At 44.6% G+C, this 23,835-nt stretch overlaps 1 protein-coding gene across 7 annotated transcripts in view; it reads right to left on the bottom strand.

Annotated features, from left to right (window-relative positions):
- Positions 1-23,835, bottom strand: part of ABCA12 (ATP binding cassette subfamily A member 12) — a 119,542-nt gene that overhangs the window by 69,444 nt on the left and 26,263 nt on the right. For 6 of the 7 annotated variants that reach the window (XM_068947850.1, XM_068947849.1, XM_068947851.1 and 3 more), the window contains 2 exons: positions 15,801-15,894; positions 3-150 (listed from right to left, as the gene is read on the bottom strand). In XM_068947850.1, the coding sequence (XP_068803951.1) occupies positions 3-150; positions 15,801-15,894 (242 nt within the window). Of the gene's footprint in view, positions 1-2; positions 151-15,800; positions 15,895-20,130; positions 20,304-23,835 lie in introns of those variants that run through there. The other variant, XM_068947855.1, reaches the window with a different exon arrangement.

Here is a 23,835-nt window from a genome sequence, read left to right as displayed (position 1 = left end):
ACAGTCTGAGAGATGAGATGCCATTAAGTCTTGGCAGGAGATCTTCTGGTGTGTACGGTGTGCCTTTACATCTGGCGTCTGAATCGCACAGCACGGTTTGCAGGAACGGGAAGAAGCCTGCACTAGGAAGGTTTCGGGGTGCGAGATAACCTGGAGGAAGGGGGAGAAGAAAGAAAATGCCATTACTGTGATGTGGATGTGTGTTCATGTTGCCACATGTTTCTATCAGTATGTTCCTCTCCCAAGCCATGGGCTTGATTCTCAGTTTCACTGAGGTTCCTTTACTCCACCCTGGCAGCACCATCTCCTAAAGCCCACTAAAAGGCCCTCTGACACTGACAGAGCCATGAAGGGGTGGCTTAATAAAGAATCATGTCATTTATTTGTAAGAAGGCACTTGTCAGTCCCAAAGCAACCGCAGACATTTTTACCAAAATAGATGGAAACAGGCAAGAACTGACAAAAGCATCCTAAGATTTATGATGCCCTAATTCTTTCTTCTTCTTCTTTTTTTTTTTTTTTTATGGCCAGACTAACCTGAAGCATCCGTAAAAGCAAACTCTCCAAGATTTGGTTGGACTAGCCTCTACGCAAAGCTATAAGCTTCAGCTTCAAGCTAGGCTATTAAAACAGGACTCTGTTTCAGCTTTTACCGCAGGAAGGGCAACGCAACCAGAACCACGTGACCTTCTTTGCTGAGAAGTTTGTGCAGATCTGCCCAGGGAAGGGAGAGGAGCAATCTGTCACCTCTGCCCCATGTCTCCTGCCATCGCAGAGTGGCTCCGGTGTCATCTGCTCGGTGACCTGTGGTGCTGGCAGCCAGCACTAGGAGGTGAGATGCATCTCCCTGTCTCCCATTTCTGGAAACAGAGGGAGGACTTGAGCAATTAGACTTCAGTGTTTCATGTGCCACTTGCCCTGTGCTGCTTACCACCCGCTCACAGAGTTCACTTACCGCTTTTCCTCTCAGTGACAACCCTCTAATAAATCTTGAGGCTCTTTCACCAGATCACAGCAACGTATTACTTAAAATAATCATTTGGAAAATTACCTGGCAAAAGACGTGGCTATTATTTCTGCTATGGAAAGGAGCCAGAGATCCAAAATGCCTGCAGACAGGCTTGTGGTAATTGATTACCTTGCCGCTCAGTCTCCACAGACAACCTGCGACTCTAGCCCAGGCACAACTTTTTCTCTACCCCCTCCAAATGAGACAGTACTACATTTACACTACAGTTATTAATTATAGCAGCAGCCAAAAACCAGACATTCCCAAAGGGAACAGTAGCGTTATGTGGAGCTTATGGTTGTTGGTCAGTCAGCTAGGAAGCCTTAAATGAGAGAGGTTTCCTGACTTTCTTGAGCTTTCCTAAGCATGGGTGGTCACAGCCCAAGAGAGTGCACAACAGCATTGATCCCCAGATAGGAAAGACTACGTTCAGGCCTCCAGCAGCAGAGCTCGGGGTCAAACTGCAAATGCTGACTGTTTAGCGTGGGAGGTTTGCACTACCTCAGGCAAGGTAACAACTTGGCACACAGCGCTGCTAAGAACCTGCAGGGTCAAAGACACCCGCTTCGGGGGCCTTTCTGATTCCCTTGTATCTAAGCAGAAAATTACCCTAGAAAGTTGAGGGATGAACCCTGCTAGAGGAGAAGCCTAGAGTTCTGTCTGCATTGGGCTGTCTGAAGCTCCCTCAGTAGTTGCTGCATCTCCCAGGCCACCTGGAGTTACATGATGGGCCAAGCCAGCTCCCAGCAATCACGGAGGAACAGGAATAGCAAAAGAGCTCTCTTGTCCCTACAGGCACTCCTTCTGGTGTTCAGGTCAAAGAACGAGCCATATGCCACACTAAAGGTTTTGAAGTGTAATTAGTCCACTGCCCATGAAGGAAACTTCAGACTAGCACACTTTCCTTTGGAAGCGCACCCTTGTGTAAATATCCCCCGCCATGTCTCAAGACTATTGCCTTTTGAGATCACCAATTACAACCCTGCAAAACCGCCTTTTGCATACACCGGCATTTTTCTCTCATCTTCCTTCTGATCTCCTGTACCCTCATTCCCACAAAGAAAAGGGACTCATGCCCCAACCAAATATGCACACCAAGGACCTCACTTTATCAGCGTCGCTACCAAAATGCAACTTCACAGAGCTGAGAAGCCATGGGGTTCAGGATAGAGAGCATAACCACGGTGAAGCAAAACAGGCAAGAACTGGGAGGGAAAGGGCTACACCCTCTGCTGCCATCCGCATCTACCAGTGACAACTAGGGCCAGCTATCGATCCTTGACTTCACTTTAGTCTGCAAGAAAAAGCTCTTCACAGTCCCAGTGTTTTCCTTTGTCAAGGAGAAGGTTCATAAAGGGGAAGAGCCTCTCCAGGGGGCAGAAAAACATATAGCAGATACATGTAACAGCTTCAAAACATGAGGTAGACAGCTCTCATAGTTTGAGACTGGACTTGCCCAGCACCCGCTTAATTGCCACTTCCTGGGAGGACCAGGGTTTTGGTGGCTTATAAAGCTTGTGTCTCTCAGGAGACCTGGAGACCTAAAGCTGTGTTACCCCGAGAGTGAAAGAGGAGACACAAGCAAAGGACGGGGAGCTCGGGGAGCATCGTTCTTCTCGGGAGAGATGTGAGACATTTACAGAGGGAATTATGCAAAGGATCCTGCTGGATCCAGGGCAGGGGAAGACACTTCCTTGAGATAAGTAGCAATGACAGACTCAGAAGGGCGGCACATTGAACAAAGAATGATTGCACAATCTGTTTCTGTATCACAAGCAAGGTCTATGGTGTAACACAGTGACGATTAACTTTTTTTAAACAGGCAGGCAAAAGATTAAGAGCAGATCAGCAGGCTGAAAAATAAAGGGAACAAAAATTTATGAACTTCACATACTGCGAAGGAAAAAAATCTGAAGTTTGAAAGTGCTTCTGCTCATGGTGGCGACATGATGCCTGTGAAGACATCAGTGGACCAATGCAGTTGAGACACCCAGTGAAGCTGTGCCAATTCACAGCAGATGTTGAGCACTTCACTGCACCTGGTTAGAACCATGGGGCCTGATCCATCACTGAGTCACTGCAGTTGTGCACTGATGTAAACCCACAATGTCCTTGGCACAAAAGCAGTGGTGATGACAGAGCAGGCTTTTCTGGAAGAGGCATCATCTCAAACAGCAGTTAGAGAATTAAGGAAGTTTTAAAAAAGACCATGACAGAAAAATCTGCAATGTGTGGGCCAAATTCTCATTTGGTGTAAATTAGATCTATGCTGATTCTTAATGCTGGCTATCTAGCCCAAACATGCTCTAGACTGTGTCAGGAACACAAATCTAACACGGGTTTATCCTTCAGGATGGGATGAATTGTTGCCTTGACTCTGCTGCCTGCATTGATGAGATCTCCACTGACTATAAAGTCAGATGCAGGAAGCCTTCCTGCAGACACTTAAAACTGGGAGATGAACCTCACCCTCGCCCCCTCGCTGAAGGATGCGCATGGCAAGCTCATGGTGCTGAAGGAGTCGCATCGCAGCTGAGGTGTGCCGTGGACGTGACCTCCTCCACGCACTGGCCCCGCCGAGCCAAGAATGGAGTGGCAGGACTGGTGTGACAGCTGACCTCTGTCACTCCCAGGTAACAAGCTGTCAACCTCACCACCATCAGAACCACCAAGCTCCTGTTCCTCAGTTCACACTCGCTTGAAAATAACATCTTTCAGGGGCCACATAGGCTAATGGCTCCATTAAATGGACGCTGAGCAGCGCAGCCACAGGAAGTTCAGCTTCTGATTATGCTGACTTTGGCCAGTGCATCTGAGCTCAGAGAAGAGTCAGTGTGTAAGGCACCATGCAGAAGACCAAGCTGACCTGGAGTTTGAGCCCAGATGGACATGACTAGTCTCAGAGCTCATTCCTGCAACTCCCTTTCCTTCTGCAAAGGAAGGAATTTATTGATGATGAGGAGGCAACTCCATAGACTAAAGTACTTCCTGCTCCATCCTCCCTCCCTGCATCCACCTGCTTGCGGCAAGAACAGTGACTCCACAGAGCTGCACCGGCTGCTTTTCCCACCCATTCAAATTCATAATCTGCGTGGTCCCATACACTGGTGCAAGGACACCTGGGGAGGAAGCTGGCTCCCGACTGGCTCCCTTATACAGCCCAGGAGGCATTTGTAAACATCTGTTCTTTCTTGGCTGAGATTTATCCAGCACTTCAGCCATAATAATATACAACATAAACACCAACTATGAAACTTTTTTGAAGGAAACCTGTCCTAAATGCTCTGCAAATTTTAAAGAAAGCTGTTTTAACAGGGATGGTTTTGCAATCTGAAACACAAGACTTATTATCACCACTAATGAATCCTGTAATATTTCTACTGTTATAAATAGGTTCACATACTACACAAGGCATCTCCTTCTCCCACTGAAGGATATGGCAATGCCATACCCAAGGAAAATGGATTTCCCTAGCTCTGTAGTACTCAACCTTCGTGATCCCACAAGTCACAAAATAGATCCACAGCACGTCATATCATATCTCATTCTCTCCCCTGGCCTCGGTTTTGAACCTTTTATTTCTTAAAACTGCAAACGTCTTTGGAGGGTCTCATTACACAGCCTACAGGCCGTGAGGTGGAATCACTGCACCAATTGCTGCCTTTTCTCAGCTCTGTTGAGAGGTTACCCTAGCATATTTCTGGACAAATTGATTTGTGTATGAGCAAAATCAGACCTCAGACCTGTACCATGCTAGTAAGGATTGACTTCTGGGTTTGCTAACAGTGGAATCCCAAGCATACAAACTTTCTCCATCCCCTCACTGCAGACTGCTTTGATTCTCTGTCAACACTGAAAGGCAGGCACCAAAACTCAAGAAAACAACGCAGGCATCCCAAAGGGCAGGACAGGCCAAGGTCTCACCATGCCACAGGCTGGCTGGGTTTGCCCTTCATCCACGTAGTCTAGCCACATCTCCAAGTTCTGTAATGAAATGAGCACTTCTATTCCACAGGAAATTCTGGTATGTCCACATTTGTTTTCACCCCAATAAACTGAAAAAATCCATTTCTTTTTCTTTCCTGAATGTTAGGAATTTCAGCACATTTCCCTTCAACATCAGGAAAACATATTGTTTTCCTCAGGTAAAGGTGCTTGGTGTAATTACAATGAAACATTTCAGGGTAATAACAAATGTCATACAGGAGAGATGGAAATTGCTATTTCACTCTGATATACAAGATTAATTGAAACTGACTGAAATGTCCACATCCAAATGAAACATGTTTACCTTGCCACATTGATTTGGTTGCTTTCATTGTGCTGCGGTTTCAGGCATTCTAACTAGCTGAGTCTAACCATTCGTTTCAAGGAATTGAGGATTTCAGTGAATCGCAGACAAGGCACAATGAATGCAGCCCTTAACGCAACCCGCTTCAATTTAAAGTCAATGAGGCTGCCTGTGCCAAAGAAGGCAAGCGCTGGGAGCATAAGGGCCATTATTACCCATGCCAGGCCAAAGGAAACTAAATATCTAGTATTTTCAGGTTATTGCTTCTTGTATTTATTATTACTCCTGTACATGAAGCAACGGAGTATGACTTACAAAGATAGGAACGTGTCCACATTTGGTATCAGTTATACGCTGTTTTACGCCAGCCAGTGGTCTCCCCTGTAAACTATCAACCAGCTCACATCAGTGCGCTTATTATCACCCTTTTCCTCAGTTACCCAGTCTCAGCTCTGCTACTCTGATAGACGCTAACTATATTGCAGCCCCATAATCTAAACATTACACATTAAGTGTAATGGAACTACACAGACCATTTATTTTGCTTTCAAGATATCATTCATGCATTCCTTCTCCCTTTAATGGCCACACCATACTTCTGGTTTCAGGGCTTCCTATCTAGTTCTGCCATTCATCCTGCAAAACCAGACAAATTCTATATTCCATTCTATTCACAAAGATATGAGATTTCCATTATGATTGGCTACTTCTTAAATACATTGAGGTACATTAACCAGATTTTCTTCCTCCTTTAACACTAATTAAAAAAGCTTTACTGAGGTTTCCGGTTTCTACCCACCCATAGTTTAATGTCATATCACTACCATTTTTTGGCCAGCAGAAAATTTCTCTTGCCTGTCAGAGCTCCCACGCTCAAATACTGCATACACCTTACCCATTAAGTCCTTCCATATTTTTGCCATAGTTCATAAAAAAAAAAAAATCCATACAAATCTCAGCTCTCCAACTGGTGAATTAAAGGCATTTATGGATAAATGACTTCATTAGAAAGTACTGTGTTTAACTGAAAATGCATTCCATCACTGCTAAATAATAGGAAGAGGGACTCTCCAGTACAGGAAAAAATAGCCAAAATCAACATGACAGAAAAACAAATAAAATCATGATCAGTATTGAAAAGGGTAAGTACATGATCATTCCTCATAAAACAAGGACAAAGAAACACAATGCAATCGTGAGGTAGCAGGCAAAACAGGCAAAAAGTACCTTCTCTCACAAATGTCAAAATGTTGTGGAACTCACTGCCACCCACTGCTGATGTATGCTAAAAGTGTACATTAATTTAAAAAAGAACTAGACAAATTCACAGCAAATGGACTTGTCAGTGACAATTAAATACGCCTGCATTCCACTTCTTCAGCTTTGGGTTGAAGAAATTTTAAAGCCTCAATCCCTTGAAGATTATTCTAGTAGAAAGATGTGCTTGCTGTTCTGATGTGCTCCCTCTCAGGCAACCCTGAGCAGCATCAGAAGGTCTATCCCAGAGCGGCAACTCTGTTTACTAAGTGTGATTTATATTTACCCAAGAAATCACAAAAAATACAATGAAAATATTTAATGCTACAGTGACCTCCTTCCACCTTTCTTTTTGTTTCCTCAAAACATTGGACTACATTGTGTATATACAACCTTGTCAGTTCCTTCCGAGTCTCTCCCACAGTCACACAGCATCGCTTGAAATTTTATTCCTTGATCCTGTTACAAATCCAGAGTCAAGACGACAAAGAACATGCCTGATTCATGACACTGATGACTAAGACTGTCATCCACATGCAACTGCCCCTTTCCAGCTTTCTTTGCATCCGTTTATGATCAACAACTCACACTGCCTATCTTTTGTAGAAAGCTTTATGATGTGCTAGGGCTACTGATATCTCTCCAAAAACTGGACCTGATAATCAGATCTATGGGGTAAGATTATTTCTGCAGCAGGATTATTTTTCATATGTATGGAGAATGATACAAATAGCTGGCTGGCCTATCCCTTCATTTGTGAAAGGCCAACATTTAATTGCCATGGCAATTGTATTGCTGTGACATCGTGACATAGATTCACGTGCTTTGAAACTTAAGTCTGACCTTGAAGACGAAGAAAGGGGCCTGCACGTTTCTGGTTACCTAGAAATGAGAACTTTAGTGGAAGCAGGACCAGAAAGCAAATACCAGCTGAGCCTTTCCTCTTCCTTTTTCACACCTCCAAGATCAACACCAGCAGCAGTCCCACAGCTGTTGCACAAAAGGGGAGAGGACAATAAGTGCTACACTTCCAGGCAGTACAGCCCAAATCCTGTTCAGTGTGTTCAAAGCCCACAGCATAGTAGTGATTAGTCTTGCTGATTTTAATGGGATTACTCAGGCTTCAGGTTAAATACATACTTAAGAGCTATGCTGATCAGAGCTAATGGTTTGGCCTTGCACTCCCATCACCTTTTGAGCAGACCGTATTGGAAGATGACATACCCTGAGCTTACCCTGAAGTTGCAAGGCACCCAACGCCCTTGGGATCTATCCTAGCACAGTCATTTTTGATCCTGTACGAGCCTCCATCACTGTTGCATGTTAGGGCAGATCCATGTCACAGGGTGGGAGACAGTAAACTCAAATCCACACCGTGCAACATGCTGTCGCATGGATGTACCAGCACAGGTCTGGACAGCACGCAACACACAGAAACCTGTCAGCTGGGCTTATTGGCTTGGGCCCAGCAGCACCAGTAATTATGATGATCTGGTGCTAGTCCATGTATCGCTGTACCTGAAGTGTGTGCACTCCCTATCTGCCTTTCTACTACGCTTAAGCTCTGTCACCCTTGGCCTTCTTTCTTCCTCTTTCCCTCAACCCAAAGCGGAGTTTTTTTCTGTTTTTCCCATGCAAATAATTATGCAACATACTGCAAAAGATGCTGCGAGCACCTACTACACATACAGTGGTCCACAGTTGTCTGTGCTATATCGCCTACCCTGATTTGCCAGTCATACATCCATTACCCAGCTCCTATTTCTCAAAATGAAAGCTTAGAAGGACTCTGGATAAATGTCAGCCCAGGCCTCCATTCAACCTCCCAGAGGGCCAGTTCAGCTGGGCGAGCTTGAAGAGTTTAAATTTTTCACCTTTACAGCAATGGCATCCCTGTTTTCCTGAGTATCCCAGTAACACAACCTCCTCAACTGCCTGCCAAGAACAGTGGGAGTGAAGTAGCAGAAAACACACAACCTAGCTCCTCCCAATGTTGGCAGTCTCAACAGAGGAAGCATTTCATACTGCCTAATTCTTCCCTCTGGTATTTCAGGCTCCGCAAAGAATGAGACCAGCCCAGAGTAGACAGCATGCTTACTTCCATGCTTATTTGGACTAGGTAAGCCAGTTTTGCTCGCCCACAAACCTTCACCTTCCACTTCCATATTTAATAAATTAAAAATCAGCAGCTGCATCAGAATGCGTTGGGTTCACGTACTGATCGAAGAGACAACAAAAAGCAGGAAAATTGCTTACAATTTGCAAAGGAGGGGAAGAAAAAACAGGTGTAAAGAGAGGAGAAAGAAACCCCAAACCAAACAAAGAACAAGGGAGGGGAGATGGAAACCCTCTAAGAGATATTACGAATTCAGGTCAGGATGGGGAAATGGCAGAGTCAACGTCTACACTGTGTGGCAGAGCTGATGGAGTGAGAACAGCGTGACCACAATCACACTGGAGGCTGATTGTCTTGCAGAGAGGTGTGCCAGCGACTGCAGCACAAACACACCAAGAGAGAAACGCCAGATCTTCTTTAACCAGTATTTAATAAGGACAGGACTAACTGGGTCTTGCTGTAGTAAAACCAACTTGGTCTTGTCTGTACAAGTAGCAGGTGCTGCAGCCAGAAACAGGACCTAAACTGAACCTGAGCAGAGTCAAAACATTCCCCAGCTAGAAGCAGGAACCTAACAAGTCTATCTCCATAAGTAGACTCCAGAGAAACCACATAAAGCTGTGTTTATTAAACCAACATCTTTCAACGCTGGGTGCCTCCAGGTAGTCACTGGAGCCCATACTTAGATTTTTAAACAAAAGCAACCTCCTTGTCAGAAACACAGACACCAACAACTGCTTACTTCCACGCAAGCTGAACTGCTCAGCACCTCTGGAAAAACAGTTCTGGGCTTTTAGGTCCCTGAATATGGATTCAGATGCCTTGTTTCAGGAGGACAATTAGAATTAAGTGGCTGCCCCAAGGCCCTGTTGCAATTCAGCGGGGAGAAAAAATCCTGGGAACTCAGGGGGTTCCTCTCTCCAACTCTAAACATCCTTCAGTCACCCTCCCAAGGTGGAGGAGCCTGTAGAAAGAAATAGAGGTGGGGTAAGATTTATTTAAAACGGAGGCATTATAAATATCACAGTGCTCTGTACAGTCTATAGGTCTCTGAGCTAAATGGAAGCTAGTCACACGGAACTGCATGGCTGCGCACTGCTTATGTATGTAAGGAGGCCAACGTGCATTTGTTTGCTCCAGCAAACGTGGAGAATAATTCATGCTCCCTTCAGCAATGTTTCAATGAAACAGTGTTAGAGGGCAGTCTGCTCCCCAGCACAATGGCAGCACAGCAAGACGAAATAAAACAAAATGCATACAAAGCAAGGATGCTTAAGGAAGCATCTGAAGAGATTATTTTGCTAATCATACTGCAGTCGAGCCAAGACAAAAATCTGGGGTTGAGGTGTCTAGAAAAGGAGAGCAAACTGACAAAAAGAAGGGGTGAAAAGTGAAGAAAGCAGTGCAAAGGAAAAGGAGGAATGGGGCTGCTGCACCACAGGCAAATCGTAAGGAAGAGCTGGCAGTCTGATGTGTTCTTGTCTGTATACAGAGTGGGTTGAACTCTCAGGGAGGACCGTACCTTGCATAAATACCCATGACTTATCCAGATGAATGCAGAGGCCTGTATAGCTAAGCCAATATCTCAACTCCCTGTAATTAGCGTGGGAACCTACTAATTTATCCACGCTGCTGGGCAAAGAGATGAGCTCAAGTCTTTCCAACTCTGAAGCAAATTCCTTTAAAATCCAAGCACCTTTTCAGAGCTTTCTCATTGCCAGCATGGTATCTCAGAGGAAGGACGGTGCCATGGCCTCTTCTTCTGCCCTCTTCTCACACACGTGCCCCTCTGACAGCCAGAGCCATCACTTACATGGAGAAATAACCCAGTTTAAGGTCTTTCACTGTTAACTGGGTGTAAGGGTTTCTGCATTAGAGCAACATGCAGGGATTTATGCAGGGAACTGTCAGAGCTAAAAGCAGTTTGAGGTCCTTAGCTTCTGTAGGACTGAACTCATGCTGATCTGCAGGACAGGGGCCCACAAACATCTACCATCAAACTACTGCAGCAGCCAGCGGAGCAAACAGAGACTGTATGTGGGTGGTAGAGACAGAGGGTACCAGGCACTGTCTGCCACATGCTTGGCAGAACAGACACCTCATGCTTGTCACAAACCAGCCAGCTGTCAGAAACATGGAAAAGGGGCAGAGAGCAGAGCTGATGAACCTTAGCTAGGTAGGCACTTCTCTCCTCAAAACAGCCAGGAGCTGTGCACCTGGCAGCTACGGAAGGGTACTCTCCTTAGCAGGGTGCTAAAATGTGGAAACGGCCTTTAAGAACCAAGACTGCAACACACAGGAATCCATCAATCGGCTCCTGGGGGAAAAACATCATCTGCAACAGAAACGACTATGTTCAGAGCTATGTTGCAGAGCTACTGTGCTAACAGAAGCAATGGCTTGGAAATGCATGTTTGTCCTATAAGCATTAGGGCAATGCACCATGTTAGAAGGTCCCTGGTAGGCACCCTGATATCACCTGTATTCATCCTTCTCTAAATTGTATAGAGCATCCTACTCTCGTTTCCGGTATTGCCCTGGCCAGGGTAACTTGTGCCTCAGTTACCTCTAATAAGTAACAGTACTCAGCACAGAAGTCACAGGAAAGCTCCATCTGCAGATACAACGTGCCACAGCCTCTCCAAGGCCTCTCAGAACTGTACTCTGTGATTCACACTGACCGTTCCAACCAGTTCTGGACCTGCTCGAGTCCTAGCTGCCAACCACAGCAAGACTGAAGGGACTACACCTCAGAGATTGCCCTTCTATTCTGGACTCTCTCCCAGGAGTATTCCCCCAGCCTAAAATACCTTGCAAGAAGCAGCCTTGGGGAGTACTTTACTAGAGAGTCTAACAAAAGTATCTCTGAGTAAATGCAATACACCATGCAGACATCTCCATGGGAGTAATGAAATCTGGTTGAAACTGCTGGGCAGGAGGTGGAAGGCAAGATGTGCTTTGCTGAGAAGAGTTCGGACAAGGAATTCCCTGGCAGAAAGAACTTAGCGTGTTTTGAGACCTGAGCCAAGGGCACAGTGTGAGGACTCCCTTTCTATGACGAAGGAAGAACATCCATGAATGAGGCATGGCCTTTGCAGTCCACATCTAGCACAGGCTGTTGCAAAGCCAAGGGGAGCAGAGCCTTGGCTGTAAAAGGACAGCAATGTTTCTACCACATCTTCTCCATGGCACTAAGGAGTAGGGCGGCAGGATGAGCTGACAACTAACCACACCCAGGAGAACTTCCACAGAGAGTAAGGATGAGGTCAAACTGACAGGAGGGGAAAGGAGGAGAACAGAAAAGGAAGAAAGTGGGTGGGGAGGGTGTGACAGGGTGTGACAGTGCTAGTTAAAGCAAAGAGTGTAACCGGGCTTCTCTGTAGACTGAGTGGGTCGAGCCCTGAGGGACAGATTGTATCTCATACATAATTCCCATACCTTGCAAAAACCCATAGTGATGGAAAGGGATTTTTGTCCCCACTCACTGCTGAAAACAGGGTGATGCGGCACCAAAGACTGGAAGATACCATTAAGCACCATTCACTGGCTTCCATGCTGGCACGCTTCCAGTCTTTAACTTCCTATTCCACATGCGTACCACGAAACACATCCCAGTACCTTCTAGCAAATATAAGAGCTATAATAAAAAGGTCAAAAGCTACAACTGCGATGTGCACAATGAGTTGGATGGGTAATTTGTTTGGTGAGACTCTCAGATGATCATAGGAACTGGGTCTGCAGAGACAGACAAATCTCTCATCTCTCCTGATAATATTCTCTGATGACCTGGAAACACATCACCAAACAGAACCCTAGGAGAAAGGAGAGAGATGTATTTTTTTCCACGTAGATACTAGATGCCTTATTAGTGAAGGAAATTATATATGAGACGGATTCCAGCTCCTTGTTTTTCCTCAGTTCTCGGTTTATTTGCGAGCAGCCTCTTGGCTGGCAGTGTTTATTTAGCATGTCATCAGCCTCTGGAGTTCAGTCCAGCACCAGTTCCCATTGCATTAGGTGCTATGCAAACAATGCGAAGCAGGCAACTTTCAGAAGGAGCTCTTGCCACTTGCTCATTCTTGAGTGATATTTGTTAGGCATTTTCTCCAAATAATCCTCAATCTCTTAGATGTCTATTAGATAGCCCTCAGAAGAACTTACTATTTCAAATATAAGGAGTTGGTTTTAATCGGGCAAATCATAGATTTCCCAGCATTTCTGTGGTCCTGAACACATGAGATAAGCTTATAAACTGAGGTTTTCTGCGAGGTTCTCTCTAAGGCTTCAAAATTCAGCATCTGAGTAGCTTATTCTAGTCTGTCTCTGTGCCGTTGATTCTGAGCTTCCCGGCTTTACCGTCTACCCGCAATAATCTCTTGACAACAGCAGAACTGGAAACAGCTTCTTGTCACTTTTCAATGATTGCGTCCTTCAAAGCAGGTACTGGACTAACAATAACTGGATTAGCAGAGAATGGATTTTATTCCTGTTCACAATGAACAAAAAAAACCCCTCCTGTAATAGTAGTCCTAGATGTGTTTCCCCTTCCCCCCCCCCCCCTTTTTTCCCCCATCTATCAGAAAAGCAAGTTCCCAAAAGATTTCTCTTTAGGGTTTCAAGTCGAAAGATGATATATTTTTCAGATGTCAATAAAAGACAGTATTTTTCAAGAAGGTATTCTTATTTAACTAGGAAAGCCCCAGAAACTGGCAGTTCTATATATTCCAGTTAATAATCTCCTCCACCCCTCTGGATTTTTAGACGGTCTCTAAAAATCCAGATCACGAGTCCACCACAACCATTAATGTATTTTCCAGCACAAAATCTCTCTTGGCAAGAGAGAGCTCCTACTATCCTGTTTCTGAGAGACAGAGACACACAAAGACTTGCCCCAAAACACAATTCATTTATGGAAAGAAAAGGAGCAAGTCCCAAGATATTGCCCAATCTTTCCCTTCCCTGCAAAGCACAGTCAATGAAGCTACTTGCTCTTCCTAGGAACATTTCTTCCAATCCATTAATTGGAAGATGCAATCATCCAGAGCAAATATGCTCCAAATAAATATACATACAAATTAATAGACATGTACAGTAAAAGAATAAATATTTTACCATCCAGCCGGCTCTCTCCACTTTCATCTTATCTGATTCATCAGGGACAGGAAGTTTAACTGATAGAGCAGTGTGGGAGGACTGCCATTCCCACACCTGGCAGAATCTGGGGTTTTCACAAAGCACAACATGTCCAGCCTTGCCTGCTCCAACTGGTTCAAGAGAACTGGGCAGAGCATAAAATATGTAACATGCCTAAAGAGGCCTTCTGCAAACAGCAGATGGGGCTAGCGTTAAAAGACCACACCAACACACCAAAAATGCTCTTCTTCATTAAAGACTTCCTGTGATACCTTCTGAAAGTCCCTTACTCTGACTCTTCATGCCTGTCTATAAAAGGGGGTACAGAAATCTTTAGTCAGAGTAGGCTGCAAGCTCTCTGGAGGAGAGCTATATCTAACTGTATTTCTAGTGTTTGTCACAATGTAGCCCTTTCTCACACATGGTATGTGAAAGATATAATTGTTTCTCTTTCAACTTCAATTTCACACTCACATGTTCAGGAAATGCCAAAATTAGGACTGTCCTCTACTTAAAGACATATTCTTTTTGACTAGAGAATCACGTGTCACTAACTACTGCGTTGATCGGTTCCAGCGCACACATACACCATCTAGGCTACAGGTACCGATTTCTCAATGACCGTAGCCATCAGATGTGTAAAATGCAAACACTGGAAGTCAACAGTTGGTCCTCACTGCTGTCAGTCTGTCATCTCTCCCCCGCACCAGTTTCCTCCCCTCAAATACAAAAATCCAACGTTGCCCATACCAGGGCTTTGCTCTTGTCAATCTAGGCCAGCCTGATGCTGGTCATCCATGCTGGTGTCTCTCCTCTGAGCTAGGTGCTGCAAACCTTCAGTCATGGCAATTTTCAAAGATGTATTCCTATCTTGTGTTGGGAAGCTTTGGCTGTTGAGATATGAATTTTAATAGCTCTCTGGCTAGCTTTGCGCTGAACCACGTGGATGTGATTCAGCAGCTCAGACGTGCAACACAAAGTAATGAGAATCTTGTACACACTTTCAGGGTCTCTCTGCAACGGCAAGGCCAAGGAACCTTTCTAAGGAGCAGATGGCAAAGAGGGTGCAGCTCCACGATTGATTTCTCTCAACACAAAGACAGGCTATCGCTGAAAAGAGGAGCCAGCCCTTCCACCCACGGGCTGTTCTCCCCTCCCACAGGCCAGCACTGGCATTTGTGAGGCCACACAAAGAGAAGAATCAAGGAACTGATCCAACCATAATTAACACTGCAAAAGAAGAAAAAAGTTTCCAGTTGGATAAATTCCTTGCTCTGTTTCACCATATAACTGCATGAACAAACGTGACCAGGGCTGGGGACATGGCAGGACTGCTTCTTCTGGTGGTGACATGGGCTCGCTAAACCAGTGCAGATTTTTTAGAGTGGATTCAAGTGGATCCAGGCTGAGATGCAGATACACGTTCTCCTGACCCAGGAAGCAAGGCTTGCAAGTGAAAACCAACTTGTGCAGCTTCTTCACCCTTTTGACCACCCACCCAACTAAGATTTGGCCTTTCACTTGCAAGTATGGGCTAACGTTAATGCCATCGGGTCACAGCAACCCAACAAATTACCATTCTTCAGCTGACCCTTAGCAATAGCTGCCTGCATAGGCACTCCGTCTGTGGCAAACAGAAGGTTAAAAACTTTCATGATGACCCAACTCATGGATTTTTCCTCACCTTCGTAATCCCACTTGCTGTCTGTACCCTTCCTCATTTTACTGAATAGAGTCTCCTCCAACTGCTCTGAGTGCATCTTGATGAGACATTTCTGTAAAGTTGTTTTCTAATTATGAAACTAATTTGAAAGAAAGATTAATAGAAACAACCTCAGAGGAACACAGATATTTTATTTACAGCATGTAGTTAGATTGCCTGGGATACAGCAAAGAACCAAATTTGTAAAAGTAACAAAACACATCAAATTAGCATGTCAGTCACTGAAATGAGAACTAAACCCCAAAGACATAAAAACAGTCCAGTTACTTACAGTTTGGCTGTGGTTCTGGAGGAAATTTGAGACGGATAATGGCCAAGATTATGAAAACAAGCACAGGCCAGGAAATTAAAATGAACGACCATACCTATAAAATAGCAATGAAAATATACTGGTTACATTTGCCATATTGATGTGTTCCAGAACTTGTCTGGAATGTAAAAGTACTACTCCGAATGAGTTACAAGATGCACTGTAAATAAAGCCTGTCTTGGTATACACACTATTAAAGAGCAGGTATTATTATGCAGGAAGAAAAACTACGTAAGTTTGTAGGAGCAAATAACAAGCATGAAAATAACACAAACCTTCCTATGTTTCAGTCCGGCTGGTAATTACGGGGGACAATGCTTACACAGCTTTGTCCAACTTTGAGATGCTGCCATGTAATAGTAAAAGCATGCTGAGAAGTACAAGATTTCTTAAGGTACTGATTGCAAGGTATGAGAGCTAAAGTGCAAAGGCTGATTTCACTCTCAGGGTAATATGGCACTCCTCCAACAACGGCTTAAAGATTACTTGATTTGATAAATTATTTTCAAAAAAATAAAGTGTTTGACATAAAAATGACAAGTCTATAGCATTTTTTTCTGAAAGTTTCACCATTCTTCACAAACAGTAGTTCAACCTACAGTAATAGTAGCAGTACGGCTAAAAGGAAGAGGAGATCCATAGCATTCATTTAGAAACTGAGCTCATGTGAAGGAAGGGGTTTATGCAGTCATGCATCCAGTCAGTGGTAGAAGCCACATTTGAACCCCAGCCACCAAAATCCCTTGTACGAGCTCCTGACCAGAGAAACCTAATGCTTTAAGACGTCTGCCCCCTTTACATTTCCAAATTGTAGCAGCGTGTGTAGATGAGCTGAGATGGAGGGACGGTGATGTAAAACTGGCCCCTTACACTCAGAAAAAGTATGAAGATTTACAAAGCTCTTGTCTTTGGCATGAGAGGTGACCATTTCTATGGATGAGAATGAAAAAATGCAGCCTGCTTATCAGCCAGTGTAGTAAAGTGATCTAGGTAAGAGGCCCAAATTCAGTCTTAAAACTGCAAGCCTTTGAGTTTTGTAAGCTAGGAAAAGGCACCTCTTCATTTAAATCAATTGCTTTTGTACTGGTTGGCTAGTTTGCTACTGTGCTTACGAGATTAGTGTTTTTCATCCATCAGTAGTTAAGCTCAAACTACCCTTTACTGCAAAATTGCTGTGCTATCTTCATGCCAATTTTTGAAACTGCAAAGATGCCTTTCTTCAAAATCATCCCATGTTTCATCACTGTGTTGCTACTTCTTTCAGATCAGCACATATTACCCAAAACTGTTTTTCCAGAGGTAATTCCAAGCCCATAACAGCGTTTTCATTTCTTTTAACACTTACGGGCACGTAAAAACAAACAGACAAACAAATCCTGGAAAGCAATTCAGTTTAAAGACGGTTGTTTTTACAGCAACTCCATCCATATCATCCCTGACGAGATGACACTCAGCTACGCCAAGTGGAAGCAAGATTTTATTCCCCGAAACAGGGAACTGACAGAAGTCAAACCACAAGTCAACCTCCCAACACATTCCTTTCCCCCCAGAAGACACTCCTATAATTTCAGCATTCAGCAACATTTTAGCTTTTACAGACAGGACTATTTCTGTCTTTTAATCATGCTGCCATTTATAATGAGATTCAGCATTGAAGCAAGCACCTTGTTATCATTTATGTCACATGCTTCCCCTATAATCAATCCCTACACATGCTGTTTAACTCAGATGAATTCACATGCACACAGTATTATTAACACGTCCTCCTTGCTTAGTACCACGCAGACTAAAGTAAAATTATGGGGTAACAGCAAAGAAATTGATATTAGTCAGAGGCTGCCTAAAGGAAGGGCAAGAGATCTGTCATTTTAGGGGAGAGAAACGAATAAATTCTGGTTGTCTCTACTCAGGGAAGTCTTTGTACCTCCCAGTTTGGAGCTAAAATGATGCTTCTACTCCCTACTCTCCAGATAGCTCTTCCCTTAGCATCTCTGTCCCTTGACTTAACTGGGTTGAGAGCATTAGTTGTAACACTGCAGTGTTCTCACTGTCCCAGGCATTTCTAGTTAACAGAAAAAAGACAATCACACCAGCCAAATTAATTGCAAGTAGAACACCTTGACTTGAATGGAGCCGTAACGTCTATGAATTCAGCTCCTGGGACATTAAGCACTGTGCTGTGGTACACGTTGCACAACCCTCTGGTTGCTGGATTATTTCACTGCTAAAAGTGGATTTAATTAGCTCATCATCCCCTGGATGCAGGTACCTTTTCCCTCCCTCGCGCCCCCCTTTAAATAACCAAACTGTCGAGGAGTGATAGAGGAAAGCAAGTCTGACTTCTCCAGTTCCCCTTCATACATAAGCTAACTGTTGCTTCCTAGAAGGCCGCAACCTAAACTCATGACTATTCCTTCCTCAGCAGGAGTCGCCTGTATTGAGGCACTCTCCGGCCATGGGTACAGAGCCTCTGCTGATTTCAACAAACGCTGACAGTCACACAAGCTGTAGCTTTCCCCATGCTGCACAGGTAAAGGCCATCTCTTCGGGGGCTCTGCAGAGAGCGCATGGAGGAAATAAATGGAAGCATAAAGCAAAACACAGAATCAAATGTGTTCCCCAGCCCTTGAGAGGCTGATAAAATGAGCAGGAACAATGGGAAAGCACTTCAGTCCCCAGGGGAGGACAGGAGCTGATTTCTGTCAGACCATGCTGTGACACATCAATCAACCCCAGTGGCAGCCAGCACCAGCACCAGGAACTGCATTCACAGGTTACCTTTACTTATCAAGAACTGAGAAGTGCAACTGAATGCTTCTCTTGCGAAACAAGTACACTAAAGAAACCATCTAAAAGCCAAGTCCATCAGTGAAATCAGAGTACACAGATAAAAACTGCAAGCAGGAAGGAGAAAGAAATCAAGATGTGTTTGGGAAGCAGAGTCCTGGATTTACCTCCTCATACCCTCTCCAAACTGAGCAAGTTCCCTAATTTGGAGAGAGGGGAAGAAAGGAGGGTTGGAGGGAAATGCCTGCCATAAACAATCAGCGGTGGCCAGATTTTTGTTTTAACTGACATTTCAATTCTACAGAATTGACATATCACCTCTACAGGAAACGAAGAGAAGAATTAAACTGAGTGAGAGTGTATGATCAGAACTAAAGACAGGGCTTAGGTTAACATTTACTCTGGCTACACAGAAACCAGAAGAGATATATATGAGCTTTCTGCTTTTAACATGGCTGTTTGGACTGCTCTTGAGAAAGAAGAGAGAATTTGCTGGCCATGATCCTCGGCTTCCTCTGGATCTCGGAAGAAATCTGCTGTAACCTTCACAGAAGCCACTGACTCGACTCAACTCTAAGGTATACAGCATGTCTCCAGCTCCTGTGGAGGATCACAAGCAGTCAGGTGAACTTGGCATCTCTCAGAATCAGGCTTCAGACCCGAGAGAGGCAGGAGAGAACAGGCAAGAGGGGACCTTGCAAAAGCATGCAGGGATTAGAGGCCTTTCCCCCCATCCCCATTTCGCTCCCTCTATGGCCACTTTTCTTCCATCTGTCACCATTTTCTGCACCTGCCAAGGCTTCACATTCAAACAAAGACAGTTTAAAAATAATCAGACTTGGATTACCAGCAAGAGGATGGGTTGCAATACAAGTCCATTAACTGCAGTGTGATTCTGCTGAAATTACAGTGCAGTTGTACAGAAATCAGCTTCAGACAAAACTACTGGGCAGACATTGCTTGGACATGCAATGTCACCAAAGGAACATTTCCCTCTCTGCTGCTGCTGCAGTACAGACTGCTCTCTAGACATCACTAGCATGGTTTATTTTTGGAAAGAAAGACCATTTGGGGCTTTCGATTTGCATTTTTTACTTTGCCCATCCTTCACAAACAGCTCTATACAACACCACCTTCCTCAGTTCCCAAATTCTAGACTCCCTGGAGGCTTCACATACACTGCAGGGTCTGCTCCCACAGGAGCAGATTCAGGACTGTAGCCTTAATGTAGGTCTGCCTGTGAATGTGTGTCTTTGGATGGACCACTGCCCCAAGGAAACACCAGTGGCACCAGTGGTACTCAGTCAGGACTCCGGAGCCAGCATAAAATGAGCTCCAACGCAAGATCTAATAACTTTAGCTTAAAAAAAAACCCCTCCTCTTTCATGCCATTCCCCTCCTTCCCCTTCTGCCTCTGTCCAGCCTTCAAAAGTCCTTCTATACAGTGATCTTCCTCCCCTGCAGTGCCCTCCCAGGTCCTCAGCCCCTGTGATTTCACACTCACCGGCTGCCTCTTGACACTCAGCCAGTTCTTCCACAGCAGGATCCTTAGGTGCTGAGAGAGTGCAGCCATCTTTGGCTGACCCAACCAAAAGCGAATGGGCTGCGTATTCTTCCTCCTCAGGCTTAGGAGGCAAAAATGGAGGATCTAACCCAGACAAGCATCCAGTGTCCAGTATCCAAGCCCTTGCCTCTGCCCCACAGCATAGCTCTGAAGCAACTATCTCATCCACTTGAGGCTGCTGTACTCCCAGTAACTGTAGTTCATGTCCTCACAGCAATAGCTCTTAGCAAATTCAACAGGTTATTCTTCTACAGGCAGGCAGACAGACGCAGCAGCCTGCCTCCACTTGTGTTAATTACAATATCCAGCCTCTTCTGGCTGCTCTTTGTTCAAGCCCTAACCGATAAAATGGATAGCATTCCAAAAAGATGCTTCTGCTTAAACAAAAGGTGAGGCATGCCTTCTCCTCCTCCCCATGATGAAACTACTTAACTGCCCACACACCGCTTCTGCTGGAGTGGTGTCATCAACAGTGAAGAGTTAGGCCACTTGCCAGGCCAGTTTGACTTCCCCGAGTTCACAGGGAATGGCTTGGAAGAAGAAAGTATCGACAGCCACAACATGCATCTTCCTGAGACTGCTGAAGTGGAACTCATCTTTTTGTACTTTTGAGTGTCTCAATCAAACCTACTCATTCAGGGAAATTTAATGAAAGAGTTAAGGCAAAAATTAATTGCTCAGCTTCCTGCCTGTGGATCTTCCCTTCCTCTCCAGGGAGATCAATCCTGCACTTATAGCTGACTGCTTCTAATACAACACAGCAAATCAAGTGGGAATGGCATTGCAGGATTGGGCCCCACATAAAGACTTCGGAGCGCTAGTGTGACTTGAATGCTATTTTTCTTATTATTGAGTTTTTCAAGCCAGCAGCAAGATAGCCAGGAAACCAGATGGAGATCAAAGGAGAGTGAACTGCAGGTACAGAGGGAAGCACAGACAGAAGAGTGGACTGCACAGAGCACCAAGGAGTGTAACAAATCTGAGGTTTCAGACCAGATACACAGTTGCCCGATGAGTTCAGGTCAGCCAGCAGAGCTCTGATCCCACCCGGAAGACGACAACTCATGCTCAAGTACCCTATCTGTTAACACTGAGGGCACCCTCAAAATCAACATGCTCTCGTTATGGGTCAGGCGTTAGGAAAGCATCAGGCAACTCAGACGGTGCAACTCCTCCGCAACGCTCAGAGACCAGTCAGAAATTAAGGCTTTGAATTAAAACCTGACTTGTATATTACAACTTGAATGCTTGGGTAAAAATGAGACCAGCATGTTTTGTTTTAACAAGATCAGTGAGGGACTGAAACAAAAATGGGACATCTTCAAGTCGTTCATCTACCAGGGGAACTGAAGGGCAAGAGCATGCACCCCTTAGAGGGGACTGTGGCCAGTGTTGCAAGCAGACGCTGTCCACTATTATTCACCGAAGTGAGGATTGCCACAGGAGCACAGATACAAATCCCCCAAGGGGAAAGGCGCTATCTCAGCACAAAGCTGGTACAAGTTAAGATGCCACTGTGCACTTTTTCATTTTTTCATGATCAAAAGCCTGGGTGTCAGCCAGATTAAGGATATCATACAAAGTACCTGCCTCAAAAACAAGTAGATTTTTCACTGGAAAGGAAAATACTGAACTTTTGACGAAAAATTGTTTGGAGCACTCTCTCTTAAGGATTAAAACATCTGCACACAATAGTTTCAGGGCTAAACTTTTTTTTAAGGTTGCAAGGGGTTTAATTTCTTCAGTGCAGAAGTACAATATTCCAAGAGAAATAAAATATACCTCTGACTGGATACAGTGATTCATCAAATATTTTGATGAACAAGCAAGAGCCTCCCCAAATTTTTAATAAATCTAGTTATTTAGGACTCTCCCCCTAACTTGGTCAAACACTCTGTGAGACTACAGGTGTGCCCTACGCCTCATTTTCCCCATTTGTCTATAGCAATGCCAACCTCCCAGAGGAGAAGAAAGTTGAGTTTTGGGAATGGGAGATCCTGCATGAAAGAAAAAAATACTACTGCTCCTCTCCCTCTAGGGGTGGCTGAACCCCTGCCAGGACCTTTGCTTTACTATGCCTCCCAGTCACCAAGCCTCACATTAGGAATCTCTTTAAATTATCTTCTGCTCTCCAATGTTGAACAAAACTCTGCTTATTTATGAAAGTTCTTGCACTGTTGTGCAAGGCAGAGGGACTCATCTGGTTGCGACTACAAAAGCTCCAATTACCCTTGATCATTCCTCATGGTTTTTATCCCCACTATGCAAAGCGTTGCATGGGTCGACAAGGCCTGACCTGCTTTCTGTATCCCATTGCTGTTCGGCACTATACTACCTTGAAGGAAGAACATGGCAGCAGGGGTCCCTGCCAGTGGAGGCAAGTCATGCCCATCAACTACCCTGCTGGCTCCAACAATTTAAGACAAGATCCACTACAGCCTAAACCTCCCTGTCTGCCTAAAGCAGTAAATGAAACTAGATTCGGTCACACCCAGCAACATTATCAATACCCTGAAATGCAAGTGTTACCTTCAACTCCTAACATTCAGCTTCGGGACATTTAACATCAAACCTTAACATGTAACAAAACCCTGACCCAGCAGCACGCTACCCATGTCCTTCAGCACTTAGACAAGCCATGGAAGACTTTACTGCTCCTGGCATATTTCATGAAAAACACAAATCCAGAAAGATTCTCCTGTTAATAGCATGGCATTCCTACTAGCCATGAACTAACTTTGTGCCTCAGAAATGGAAAACATCTTAAAGGGATCCTCCCCAACTTCACTCAGAGACAAGAGCAGAGGCAGTAACCCTGCCAGTCAGAGTGATCTTGGAGCAGGGAGCTTTGATCTAAGGGTGGTCGCAGGAGCTGGAACAGAGAGAGAGAGAGACGTGGTACTCAGTCAAAAGAGCGAGCTTCTCTGGATTGGTTAGGAAATACTTCAAAGGTGGGAACAGCAGCAAATACAGATGGAGAAGTCCCTGCCCCACATACCTTCAGTCTAAATAGATTGGACTCTCCAAGGGTGGGAGCGGAGCCGGAGCCAAAATGAGCCTAAAAGGTTTTCCTGGTATAAGTTTGATAGTGATTGGGAAGAAATCCAGGCATCTTTAACTTTCCAGTTCTACATTTACATTCCTTCTACTAAATATCCTTAGGAGAGAGGGACATTGTTTGGATCTGAGTCCAGAACAAACACTGCTCCTCAGGACACTGTTCTAGTTTAGCTACGTGCAAGTGGCACAGCAGGTTTCATTTCATTTGATCCAAATACCATTTGCAAATTTGATTCACTTCCTCTCCAGGGCTGAAAAAAACTTCCAAAACAGATAATTTTGCTCTGAAGGGGTAGGTTAGATGAAATTTATGATTTCACCATTCAGTGCTTTGCCAAGGTCTTTTGAGGCAAGCATCTGATTGCTGCTTTTTAGTATTCAGTCCAACAACTGTTTCAAAAGAACACTGTGATTTGGATAATAATTTCCCCAAGCAAATGCACATCCTTACTTCCTTTGTGAACTGAGTCAACAAACATTCCCCTTGGGAGGTACCCAAAGGGTAATTTGTTCGAGTTCACTACTATGAAACCAGAATAACTCAATGTCAACTGCTCTCAGAGTGCCTGCACTCAACTCCCCAAG

Source organism: Struthio camelus, chromosome 6 (genome assembly GCF_040807025.1).
Source record: "Struthio camelus isolate bStrCam1 chromosome 6, bStrCam1.hap1, whole genome shotgun sequence".
NCBI classification, from domain to species: domain Eukaryota; kingdom Metazoa; phylum Chordata; class Aves; order Struthioniformes; family Struthionidae; genus Struthio; species Struthio camelus.
This window is presented reverse-complemented; position numbering and strand designations above follow the sequence as displayed.